Source organism: Tachypleus tridentatus, chromosome 10, assembly GCF_004210375.1.
Source record: "Tachypleus tridentatus isolate NWPU-2018 chromosome 10, ASM421037v1, whole genome shotgun sequence".
NCBI classification, from domain to species: Eukaryota; Metazoa; Arthropoda; class Merostomata; order Xiphosura; family Limulidae; genus Tachypleus; species Tachypleus tridentatus.
In genome coordinates this window covers 138,258,659-138,272,695 of record NC_134834.1, presented here as the reverse complement: position 1 = coordinate 138,272,695, position 14,037 = coordinate 138,258,659, and the positions used below count along the sequence as shown (strand labels likewise).

At 32.7% G+C, this 14,037-nt stretch overlaps 1 protein-coding gene across 8 annotated transcripts in view; it reads right to left on the bottom strand.

Annotated features, from left to right (window-relative positions):
• Positions 1-14,037, bottom strand: part of LOC143230438 (cyclin N-terminal domain-containing protein 1-like) — a 123,919-nt gene that overhangs the window by 22,126 nt on the left and 87,756 nt on the right. For 7 of the 8 annotated variants that reach the window (XR_013016441.1, XM_076463982.1, XM_076463983.1 and 4 more), the window contains one exon: positions 5,386-5,482. The exons of the other annotated variant lie outside the window; for it this stretch is intronic. Coding sequence is in view for 6 of the 7 variants with exons in the window: in XM_076463982.1 (XP_076320097.1) it covers positions 5,386-5,482 (97 nt within the window). In the remaining variant the exon portion in view is untranslated. The remainder of the gene's footprint in view (positions 1-5,385; positions 5,483-14,037) is intronic. 8 annotated transcript variants of the gene reach the window in all.

Here is a 14,037-nt window from a genome sequence, read left to right as displayed (position 1 = left end):
TGGTGCTCCTGTCCATTTTCACCTTATAATCCATTCTGTTGACCATTTAGAAAGATTATTTCCACTGCAGGATGAGTTTGTTGTTATCTATAGATAGCAGAAACAAGACTTCCTGTCTGACCTTGAAATGCCAATCCTTGATGTACTTGTCACAGAAGTGCAGGTGATATGTCTATGTACAAGTTCTCTCAAGCATGTTAACAGATCTCCTCCAACTAGTCGCTGAAGTCTAACACATATTGGTATGTGTTCCTCACTTCTAACTTTTCTTTTTCTGTCCAGAGCTTTTTCAATTACTGTATTATACCTCCTGGTGTTCTTCCATAGAGCAACCCAAAGGGTTAACATCCTGTAATTGCTTGTAGGACTTCTCAGTAAGTAAATAATATTGCCTGGAGATGCCTATCCCAGTTATATGATCTCTCCTAACACATTTTTAGTATGTTCTTTAAGACCTCATTGTCTCTCTCACAAAGTCCTTTTTATCTGAGGTTGTGTGGGATGGTAAAGAGTTGCATTGTGTTGATGAGTCTGCACTTTCTTGCATCAATTCTGAGGCAAACTTTGTCCAGCTGCCATTGTTGGATATACAAGATTGTTTAACATAAGAATATTTTCTCACATCATCCATACATGCTGATCACTATCTTGCTTAGTGATAATCTACAAATTTTTCTGCATTATTTTATTGTTTAGAAGTTGATCGTATGGTTTCCATTTATGGTTATTTTGTTGTTGCTTTGAAAATACGTATATCTGCAACACTTATGAGGCACTATGTGACTGTTATGCACTACCCTTCAATTATGGAATAATTTTGAGTACTGGTGAGAGTTTTCTCAGGTAGATTTTTGCTTGGTAATTCCTGGTATTTTGACCAGTCTTCTTTTTTCTAGTTAAACATAGGAGTATATATTTGTGGGTTAGTCTATATTCTCTCCAAAGTTCAAAGAGATATAGGAGTTTGCTGAAGAAGTGCATAGACAGAGACCTGAAATGTCATTGTTGGATGTGCAAGACTGTTTAGTGTAAGAGCTATTACTTAGATTATTTCAAGATTTAATATTTAATGATTATTTAGTTTTCATAACAAGTGTTAAAACTTAATATTTTTAAAAGCAATAATTATGATGTTATGTAATTTTCTTTGTTGTAGACTGTATGCATAATGTGACTCCTTTACTAGGCTTTAGCGATACTCTTGATTTCTTAAGCTTCAAAGCTTTTATACTTACGTGTAACATTATTGCCACAAGAGCACCAGATAGTTGTTTATTTTTGTCACGTTATGAATACTTGTTGATATAGCAGGTTAAGAAGGTTAAAAAAGTTAGTTAGTGAAAGAAAATGTGAAATAAACCAGTGTGTGGGAATTTAGCCTTAATGGGTGATTTTTATAGTGTGTTCCACAGCTATAATATAACAATAGAGACAAGAAAAATAATTTACTTTGTCAATTTGGTTCTAAAGTAACTGAACCTACCTGCGTGAACTTTGGGGAGAAGTAGTGATAACTGTTTAAAACTCTAGATACATTTTTGGTAACCAACAGAAAAGTGAAGTCATAAAACATTAAGTTAGTGAAAGTAAAACTAGACAGTACAATTGTTGGTTTAGCCATAGTGAGTTTCACAGTTTAACAAAAATGAGAAGAATAATTTGTCTGGTCAAAGAGTGTTCTAAAGTAATTGAACTCGTTTGCATGAACTTTGATGAAAAAGAAACAATCACTTATCAAGTTCTGAATGCAAGTGTTGTAACAATTGGGTAAACATAAGTGAATTTGCTGCAGATTATATAAGAAAAATGGTAATCTGTCTTGTTAATTGATTCTGAAGTAACTGAATCAGACTGTGTGGGCTTTAGAGAAGAAAAAAATCATTATTTACAGCTTTAGATAAAACTGTGATATCCTATAGTTTAAAGAAGTTTTTGTACATAAGTTTCATTTGTTATGAATGTATCAGTTTAAAACTAGTGGACTGTGTGCTGTCCATTTATTGCCAACAAGCCACAGATATATATAGTAAAATAATCCCAGTCCACATATATAAAACCCAGAGGGGACTCAAGACTTCTCTTGGGAATTCTACTGTGCAGCACACTTCCAAGAGGGCTTCTGCTACTCTTTCTATATTTGGCAGTGCTATGGCTTCTGGGTAACATGTTACATAGTTGACTACTGTCAGCACATACCAGTTTCCCTTTTCAGATACAGGTGCTAATGGTTTATCTAAGTACACACCAACTTGATTGAATGGCTCTTCTGTGAAAGGTATCTCATCAGTGGCACCTTGGCCAACTGTTCCTTCTAGGTATTGTTCTTTAGAAGATGTCACATGGCTTGCAGACTCTGATCACATCTCCAATAACCCCTAATCAATGAAAGTTGCCAGTGATTCTCCTTGCCACCTTTTTTGTTCCTAGGTTTACTCTCATAATTGACTTTTGATCCAGCTTCATCACTTTTGTCTGGTATTCTGTTGGTACTATGATATATGTTCAAAAGTTCCCTTGACAGAACTGGTACAGCTTTCCCTTCTGGTCTTTTATTCTATGAGACCTTTTCCCTTTGTCTTGTATTTGACTTTCTCCCAGACACAGTCTCAAACTTTTTGCACTTAATAGTCTTTCTTCTGTGTTTCCTTTTAGGGATGTTGACTTTTGTGACTTGCAAGGTCTTTATGTCTTGCTTGCTCTTCTTTTCTTGAGCTCTTGTGGTGAGTACAGATGCCTCATAAGTCTTCTTTCTGTCTGGATCTTCCAAACTTCTACTGCTTGATATATATTGCCAATTATCAAGTTACAGATGGGTGCCTTCATACATATGGCCTCTAGGTCTCCCAACTAATAAGGAGAGTTCATCTTTATTCTTGCTACAAGAAACTTTCTCACTGTCCCATCAACCAGCACACAAAGATGTGTGCTTGCTTCTTATCCAGCCATCAGATAACAGACTGATTCTCAATGCTTCACTATGGGACTCAGTGTATTATAGAGCTTTTACTTTTTTTTGTCCCTGGCATAGCCTTCACCTACAGACATGTGATATTTTGTCATTTCTTGATGTTTGTCACATGCTCCACTCACTGCTAATGCTAATGACTAATTTGCTAACTTAAGCTGACCATCAGTCATACATTGTTTAATCATGGAGATATAAGTTCCTTTTTGTGATGAGTTGTCTGTTTTACTTCTTATGGCAAAAACATCCCTGGTGACAGTTGTTCTTCTTTTGTTTCTTGTTAGCACCATACTTATGGGTAGCTTCATCTTCTTTGTGTTGAGATTTTTGCTGCTGCATGTTGATGACAGACTTGCACTCACTCACAATGTACCCAATTTTATAACCAGTACAGCATCTCTCTCCCATTCCTCTCTTAACCTTCTGTCACCTTTGGTGGAATTCTGCTTTTGGATAGCCACTCCTGGTTTCAACTTTTACAGTTTATTCTTGAGCATGCCAAAATTACTTCCTCTGTGTGCTTCTAGCTTCACCATTCCATCCACATCTTTTGGTGCTCTCTCCTTAAAGAACACTGAAATGTTAGTTGAGCAAGTGATCATGAACTCTTCATGTATTAATAGATCTGCAAGTTCTTCAAAACTATTTTCACACTCAGCCATGTCTGTCCACCTTTTGAATTGTTGACTTTTCACAACTGTAATACATTTTTTCCAGTCTCAGGTTTGACTTCTATGTATTTTCAGCAAAAATTTTCTTGGCAAATTCATAGCCTTTCAGCAAAACTGCTTTTAACTTTTCATAATCCATGGCATCTTCTGATGTCATGCTTGTATACATATGTAAGCCATTTTCTGTGAGAAATTGGTTGAGACAGACTGCCTAGTTGCCTTTGTTCCAGTTTTAACTTTGGACAAATTTTTAATATCTCTTCAGAGCTAATTTAGGCAGCCTGGGTCAAATGACCTTGACTCCATTATCATCCTTGGGTCCTTTATCTTTCTGTTGGTTGAGTTTTGGAATTTGTTTGTGCTCTTATTATTCGTATTTCCAGCCTCTCTTTCCTTTCCTTCTTTATAAATTTGTTCTCTTATTCTCACCATTTGTTGTCTATTCTCTTTCTCAGCTTGTACTCTTATTATCTCTATTTCTAGTACCTTCTATCTCTCCTTTTCTTTCTTAAAATATTTCTTTCACCCTTCTCTACCTATACTTTTCTCTTTCAAAGTCTTGTTGTTGTTTAACAAAGTCTAGTAGATTGCATTTAGCCCGAGTCACTTATTACTCTCTATTCATTTATCAAAATCAGTCAACATTGTTATATAGCATGACTGTAATATTTCTATAATATTTTTGCCACCACTACAGTTGTGCATAATATACAGACCTATTTCCACTGTCGTGCATATTTTTGTCTACCATCATGTAATTTCTAACTTTCAGTGTTGTGAAAATAAACAAAACAGCTTTTTTTTAACCATCTTTAACTAATTTTCTTTTTAGGAGAACAGTGTGAAATGATGTATCAGATATAAAGAATTACTTTTTGTCAGCAAATATGATAGCATCAGGAACGACTGCACCTTAGAGCTCAGTTCTCATGGATATAGATCTTGAATATGAGGTGTGTTTCATGTATAAAGTTTGCTTTGTTTACATGATTTATATAAACAGCCATAATTGCAACTGTAAAACAAATATTAAGAAAAATAGATGGATTTCTGTAAGTTATAGCTCTTAGATCCTCGTAAGTTAGCTTTTAGTTGTAAATAAATTTAGACCTATTATTTCAATATCACAAGACCTGTAGTGTTTTCTTAATGTAAATTTGGTTTTGTTTTAACATTTTTAGATTTAACTTTTGGATTTCACTTTATGTTAAGTTTGTAATTTCACTTTTGTTGTTATGCAATGAGATTTTAGTTTAATTTATAGAAGGGACTCACTGAATTGATAAAAAAGCTTGTAAGTAAAGTGCTCACCTCACTCTCTATGTACAATAATAAATAGTTGCTTTAGTTTGGTTCTTGTATTTAAATCATGTTTATTTTTCTATAAATAAATGTTTTCCTGTTCATTGTGAACCTACTGGCATTGACTGTTCCTCCTACATGATCCTGGTTGTAGGTCAAAGAAAGCATTATAGTATATAGTCCCATACTCTACAGTTAGAAAGCCTAACACAGTTGTACTGAAAGATCATGTTACCAAAAATACCACAAAACAGAAAAAATGAGAATAAAAAGCTTATAAAAAAGAAAATGTTTGAATATTATTTTAAAGAAGTAAATATTTCTTGAAAACAGAGATATAACTTTTTTGTTGTTACTGTTACTACTGCATTAAAGAATCAAATTTTGTATATCTAAATATAAAATTATACACATTAAAAACGAATTATCTTGTTGTTACTTTTTTACCTTTTGTTCCATACCAGGCATCGTGAAATGACCCGAGGCTGCTATGATGGCCAAACTTAGAAGCAAGTAATCTGATTTTATTGAATGGCAACCTCCCCTACATTTATAAACAAAAACACAAAAATAGAATTGGTTTAGTTTGGACAGAAGTGTTGATGTTTATTGATATTCTTAAAATATCAATTAACAGTACATTCTACTTTGATTAGCCCATTAAATATTTATATATATTGCTTATATTAGGGAGTTTTGGTTGTATACTTTCAAGGAGTTACACATATATTTAGATAGTTACTTTACATTTATTCTTTACTTTTGGAATTCGTATTTTACAATAAATAAAATACATTTAATCAATTATAGCTTCTAAACCTTTCATATAAATAGTATAATTAAACTGTGTGGAAACATATTTTGCTATAAATTTGTACATGGAAGTACAATAATGAAATGTTCTATCATTCTAAACTAAACATAAGTTTGTAAGAATGCATTTTTTTTACTTTATATAAAAAGCAAACATGCAAAAGAAGAAATTATAATGTACAGAATGCCCCTTACAGTAATGATACATATATTGTTTTGCCAGTTTGTTAGAGCCCTGTATGTATATCTATAATACTTAACTCTAGCTTCAATATTTGAGTTGGACAATTAATAGATTACATGTGAGAAATAATTTCATGTAAAATAACTGATTACTGGAAACTATGATTAAGGTGATTAATATCAAGAAAATAATCAACTAAATGAAATTACTGTTTTCAATTACTACTTTATCCATATAATTGAAACATTATGAATATTTTTGATAAATTTAGGGTTTTTCAAATTGGTAACTCAATGTTACAAATCATGAAAACAACAAATCACAATTATTCCTGATTATTACAACTTTCGATTATTTCAACTATCCTGACAATAGAAATAATGCTACTATAAATTTTTCATTTAGCATTATTTTCATCAAAAACAAAGTGGTTAAATGATGTACAAACTATTAAAATGTTCTACACTTCAAGCCAACATAACCCAGTAAGTAGCAGAATTGTTTTGTGATCTGAGTGTCACTTGTTTGATTCATATCCACCAACCATGCTCATTCTTTTAACTGTGGAACTGTTATATGCTTTTCTTTGTTTCCGAGTTATGGCAAAACTTCTAAGGTTATATCCCATTATCACTAGTTTTCAGCTGCTGACCAGATGAAAGGCAATCAACTGACAACACCTACTGACAGCTCTTGGTCTAGTATTTTATCAATGATTAGTGGAACTAACTGTGTCACTGCATTACCCATGTGGCTGAAAGGACAAATGTGTTTGGTAACAATGACTATTCACTATGTTACCCTAAATTCACAAGGCAATCATTAGATTATGCTAACCAAAAACATCATAATGTGACAAACATGCCTATTCATTTGTATAGAGTTCCATAAGAGGTGGAGGCAGATGATGCTAGCCAGTTGACTTCCCTATAGTAAGAAGCTCAATATTAAGGATGGTGGCAGATAGCCTTAGTTGCTTTGCACAACTTAAACAAATGTATTTAGATTCTTATACATCCCAACTGAACTCACACATAGAACCTGATACTGACCAGGTGATTCAGGCTCTTGACTCACAACTTGCAGATTGCAGGTTAGAATCTTGCAATTGAAAATGTTGTTTCATTGAGCTATGGGTCCATTATAATGTGATGATCAATTACACTACTCAATAAGAGTAGTGCAAGAATAACTGCATATGTAGGAAGACATGCTGTATCATTGTTATAAACCATCAAAATGTGGTTTCAAACCTATAATGAACCTAGTAGTCCCCAGAGCTATGAGACAGAAAAATCTTCAGACTTTGCATCATGTAAGAAGTAGAAGCCAACAAGATGTTACACATACTTGTGAGAAACCTACCATAGCAGTCTTACTGACCACATTCAGGATAAGACTTTAAACAGTTGTGCTAATATTGTATGATTTGCAATTCCCACAGGAAATATAGGCATAGGAAGAATTGCTCAAATGAAACAGACTACAGAAAACTCACCAAAGATCTAAAACAAACCATGTTACAAAGAGAACATAAATATACCAAAATCAAAAGAGAAATTTAAAAGGCTAAAAACACTCAGCAGAAAAACATCATAAATCAGAGAAATACAAAATTGTTCAAATAGAACTCTTCTTATTATTACCTATCACTTTAAACTCAGGAATGTTTCACGAATTCTGAAAAATATTTTCATCTCCTATGCTTCAATGATCATCTTAAATAGATATTTCCTGAAGTTCCCATTGTCTCTTTTAAAAAATGCAGAACTCTAAAAGATACCCTTGTTTACACAAAAGTAAATTACATCTCATCAAAAAATGACTGTTGTCAAACCTGCAAATTTATAAAAAGCATTGACTCATTTTCTGATAAGTACAATCAAAGAAACTTTAATATATTCAAAGAAATAACTTGCAAAATAAAAATACCATTTATCTTATACAGTGTAAAAAATGCAATCACCAATACATAGGAAATAACAAACAAACAAAGAGAACGTTTCAACAACCATAAATCTACTGTTAACAGTGAAATAGATCTCCCTGTTGCTCAACATTTTATCCAACCTGTTTTTATAAATCAATTAGATATCTTTTTTTAATCAATCTCAAGGTTTCACCTTTATTTTACTTAAACACTTCAGTATAGTTTTAAATATACATATATTTAGCTATTTCTAAAATAAATATCCCTGACATGTTTTCAAATACACTCTTGCTATAGGTTATATACTGTACCAGAAATGAGTTGCTTAGAACAGTACATAAAGAAATAGACATTTCCTGAAAAACTGGATGACCTTTGATGTCACTAAACTCCCGTTATACATTATCACTCATTTGATCACACCACCATTTCCAGTTTGCCCCTGAAGAAGACAGGGCCACCCTTTGAGAGTGTTCAGGTTATATGGTTTTTATTCATTTCTATTAAGACCTCTTGAACCTGCATGTTTTTCTAACATCACAAATGTGCTAAGGCTTATTTACTGGTCTGTACTTTAGCATAGTTTGTAGCTTATGTGTTAGCAGCACACTCAATAACTTGAACTGGCATGCCAGAAGACATTCCCCAGTACAACAGAGCTAATTTCACAAGGATCAGTGAAATACTGTAATATCTGTGTGAAATGTAAGGGACCTGCACCCAGAGCAGATGTGTAAGAGGAGCAACTAAGTCTGCACTAGTCAGTACAAACAATATTGCATACAAACAGCTATGGTGAAGGTCACCATAGAGCAGAAGAAATGTTAAAACAAAACAAACAATGAAAAAGAATTTCTGTGTGCAGACTGGATATAGCTTTAGTATGTGCCAATGACATGAAAATTACTTGCTTCTGGCCAGACATACCTTTATTTCATATTCTAACAGATTGGTCCAATGTACTTCCTTTTAGTCATTGATCTTGTAATCATTGCCTGTTCTTAAGTACTGTAATAAGTCTCTGTCCAGTACATTATTGCTTTCTGAGCTATAAAGTGGTATTTCTAAATTAAATTTTTCAACTCTTTTTTATTATTTCCACTTGAATATCAGAGGGTTTAATGGGATCATATGTGTGTTATATTCCTTACTTTCTGTGTTTTAAACAGAGTTTCATAAACAGATATCCATAGAATGTCTAATGATAACTACTCACAAGATGATTGGTGTTAACAGATATAATGTCTAAAATATAATCATTTTGACTTCAAAAACTCAGGTGAAAGAGCATAATAACCCTTACTTTTCAAGCTGTTGAATGATTTTGTTTGAAATAACATGGTGCCCACATCTGTCTGAGTAGTAGCAGAATTTATCCAAGCACTGGGAAAGAATGACCACACTAGGATTTACAAGCTAGGTGATGATGGTCCAGACATCTACAGAGAGAGAGTTCACACAGTGCCAAACATCAATATTGAACATCCACCATGGCTGCCACACTTCCACTTGTGAAGAAGTCCCAAAACCTAGTCTCCAAAGCTAGAGATGTTTACCAATCTCCACCAAACTAAAATAACCTCTTGTGCTTCATTTATTTGTTCCATGTTTGGTTTAGTATGTGTGAATAGTTTTTGTCTTAAAGTTATTTATCCTCCAGCTGTCTGATTGATCTTTTATATTGGCAAGTCAGTAGATAGATTAAGGGCACTGGAAGAATTATTATTGAGGCTGTAGTAAAAGTAGAGGGTCTCTAATATCCCTAACTTATGTATTCATTATGATTCATTTATCTTTTAATCCCTTTGTGTGAAAGTATTCCAATGGTAAAGTGAATGTAAATTTTTATTGCATGTATATGTTATTTCTATATTTCATGAATTATGAATATTATTATCAATTTTTTTTCTCTTTAATTTTCTATGATGTAGGTATGTGAAACATTTTGTATGGGTACTTTTCATTTTTCTACATAAATAATTTGAGGATTAAATTTCACTTCTCATGCAGTATTTGCTTTTTGCATAAAAGGCTTTGTTTTGTACTTTTTACTTCTGAATTTCTTTTCTGCATGTAATAACCAACTTCATTATTTCAAGGGTTTGTTAAGCTTAGATTGTTCAAACTAGGATGTCACATGCACTTTCTCACTGGAAGAACTTTTGTAATTTGAGCATATTGTATAGAATATAGACTGATCTTTTTCATTGGCAAGTCAGTAGATGAACTGAGGATACAAAACCACAGTTACATGAATAGCATCTGCACCCCAAGAAGAATGCCATTGTTGTTATTGGTATATAATGTCATGTTTACTAAGTCTGTAACATATTTAAGATTACTAACTTACTTCTGATACACTGAAAGCTGTACAGTAATGGTGCCATACTATAAACTTATATCAAATGTAGATTATTGTTAATGTTGATATAAAGATTGTTTCACTGTGTTGTACAGTTACACAGTATTTACTATGCTTGAAACAAAATCAGGGTTAAGAGAACTTAAAATTGCTACACAGAGAAATTTCTGATTTTCTCCTGTTATACTGCTTATCATTAAACACTTATATTTAGACATCACAATATATATTTCTCCTTCCTCTGTATTTCTATGTTTTTGTGCCAGTCAGTTGGTTGGCTGCTTTTTATAGGTTACTAGGTTATAGGCAGTAGCCCTATTTATGTCTGTAATTTATTAATGCCTATAGACCTTTAATGTAGGTTAGGAAGATGCTGTGGAAATTCCAGTGAAAAAATAACAAATATACTTCAACAAATTAGGCAATTAAGTGTTTTAAAAAATAATAAATATTTGAATGAGTTACGCACCAAAATATATGGAAGAGATGATCAAGCATGCAGAACAATATATGTAGGGAGTATATTTGGTAAGTCAAAGAAATAATCAATTAAAGTTGAAACCACGGAAACCAACAAGAAGCATGAATACCATCAAAGGAGACAAAAGGGAGAAAAGATACTATGCTTGTTATAAAATAAGTCACATTCAGAATAAGTACAAATCTGTCTCCAACAAGCAGCCACAGAAATTTCAACATAAAGCAGCTGGAGTTAACCAACAAAAATGGTACTCGCAAAATACAAGAAAAAAGTGACTGTCACCATGGATATGACTACTAGAAGAAACAAGATTTAGAAAACTCATCAGATTCACAATAAGAAGGAATACTATCTCCACAATTAAACAATGAAAATGCATTGCCAACTTAAGTTAGCAGAGAGGTCAACAATGCCAGCAGTGATCAGAGCATGTAACAAACACTGAGAGTTGCTAAAAAATCACAACACGTGAACAAATGAAGGCTATGTTGGGGTAAAGAAAGTAAATGTCCAATGAGACAATTGATGCAGCAGTTAGAACCACCTTAGTATCTGATGACCAAATGACAGGCAAAGTACATCTGTCTGTGCTGATTGATTGGAGAAAATTACCCAGAGGAAGAATAAAGGTGGACAATCCATACTATATCTGAGACCTTGAGGTTGCATGTATGAAGGCACTCAACTACAAGTTGGTAATTAGCAATACAACAGGCAGTAGAAGATTGAAGGAACCAATTAGAGAGAATACAGGTGTAACAATAAGTTATTCCAAGGTATAGCTTATATCTTATATTCAATGAATTGTAGCAATATAAAATGCTCAATTTTTGTATCAAAATATATACAAATAACTCAGCTTTCCAAAATAACTCAAAAAGCATTATATATACTGACAGAAAGACATAACAGAAATACTCTCATATATTGGTTTAAGGAATGCATTTGATCAGGAACTCTGTTTCTTCAAATATAATGGTTTGTGACTTTTCCTTCGCTCTTGTCAGGCATGGTAACCCTTAACACAGGCAAGTACTCTCAAGTGCAAATAAATAGATATGGATTAAAAATTTAGTTTCACATGGCCCAAATCATAAAGCTTGCAAGCTTCTGAAGGCTCTATATGACAAATCAAGAAGTTTGCATGAATTTTTCATCAGAGCCTGTTTGTGTGTTGTACCTAACTTGATGAATCAATATCACACATTTTGACCTTTAACAGCTAGGAGTCAAAAGTACCAAACAATTTGACCCAGAGTGAAGATAGCAGACAGCAAAGGATCAATACTGAATATAGTCCCATGTCTCATATGTTTCCTGTTAATGTTGAACTGTATACTGGCATTATACTGGACTCACAATATGTTACAGTCTGGCAAACACAGTTGTTCAGACCCTGTCCACAATATATTTTGAAAACTTGACTTACAAGGAGACAGATAAGAAGTTGCTAAAAAAGACAATACATTGTGTTTTAAGGAAAGTTCCAAGTGGAAGAATTTATCAAAACATGTATTCACTCACAGTAAAATCTTCAAGCTCAATTTTTAAAAAGAATCCAATGCATGGTGGAGTAATAGTAGTCAATTATGTATGTTACATAACTCTATTATGAAAAAAACTTAGTGTCCTGAGTATAATTAAAATCACCTGTGTTTTCCCCATTTGATCCATAATTAAAAATGTAAAAACAGTTTCTCTTAGTGAAAACAAACTGAAAAATCCTGAATAAGAATGATATTGTTGTTTTTCAAAAACTGGTAGAACTATTACAGTACATATGAGGTGCCTTACTGAACTTCATGGACATACACCCAGAAAATACCAATATGTAGATGACAAGTACCCAATGTGCAGAGGAGAAGTTACAGTACACTCCAATTATTATATTAACTGGGGTGGAGGGACTGCCAGAAGGAAAGAAAGCAGAAATGGGCCAAATACCAACAAACATATCAATTAAATGCAGAAATAAGTTTGTATTGGGAAAGGATGTTAGCATGCTATTCTGCTGCACATTATAGTTATACACATCTACACATCCTTCTATAGATGCTTCAATGGCTCCTGGGAGGAATACAATGGCATGCAAGGGAAAAGGTAAAAAACAATTCATTGCACAAAAAAAAATTCCTTCTATATACCATATTCTTTAGTGTTCGGAAGCTAAAGTGATGTGTGTGTCTTTAATCTTAATAAATAATGCAAAAAAAATATTTAATGTGTAAAAACAAAGTTTTTTTTTCCAGTTGTTTATACACAGTCATGTTTGTTCCTTGATAAAATGTGATATGGGTAATGAGTTATATATTGTTAAACAAAAGCAATCAATTTTTATGTGTGAATTATCCATATTTGCCTATTTTTTGAGGTTTAAAATATTATATTGACAATTAACATATTTTAAAAAGTAAATAATAAAATTGATAAATTATAATGAGATTATGTTGGATCAGTGATTCACTACCTTAGTTCCATAATAAAACAAAATTTACAGTCAAAACTGTCTATTTCTTCCAGCATTCTCCGAGATTTAAATAATGAATGGAATGGAAAAGCCGTTAAAGCTCTTAGGATTAAAGACACATATTGTGTTAAGAAGTTAACTGTTTATCGCTGGAGATGTTCATACAAGTGTAAAATAAGATATTTGCTACAATTATCCTCATTACCACTTTAATAATGAAAACTGTTCTTTTGGCACAGTGTTTTGGCAAAAACAATAACAACAACAAAATTAACTTTAAAAGAGACCTGCAATGAAACTAGACTCGAACTACAGGCATAAAGTTAGAAAATGTTTCATTCGTATAAATAAATGGTTCTCAACTCACAATATGCAACTGTAGATCCTAAACCAATCACTTAACATACTCACCTTTTTAGCCATGGAGGTATTATAAGATGATTGTAAATCATAAATCTTATTATGGGTTACTAAAAGAGTAGCCCAAAAGCTTGCAGTGTGTGATGTTGACTATCTGTCTTCCTCCTACTTTATCACTTAAAAATTAAAGCAGTTACGGCAGATAGCTTTGCATGAAACTTTCACAAACAAACAAAAATTATCGTACGTTAGAAGTCATCAAATAAATGGAATTATTGTAGCATCTGATGTGAACTTAGGTCTATCAACATGCAGTTTAGAAAAGATAATTAAATATTTTCTTTTTCATTAATTAAGTGGACCTAATTTTGCATTTGTTCATTATCTATAATCCAAAAGAATTCTCACACAATAAAATCCATTATAACATAATTTTTTACAAATTCAGTCAAGGAAATAAAGTAAGAATAATTTTGGGTTACCATCATCACTTGTGGAAAAC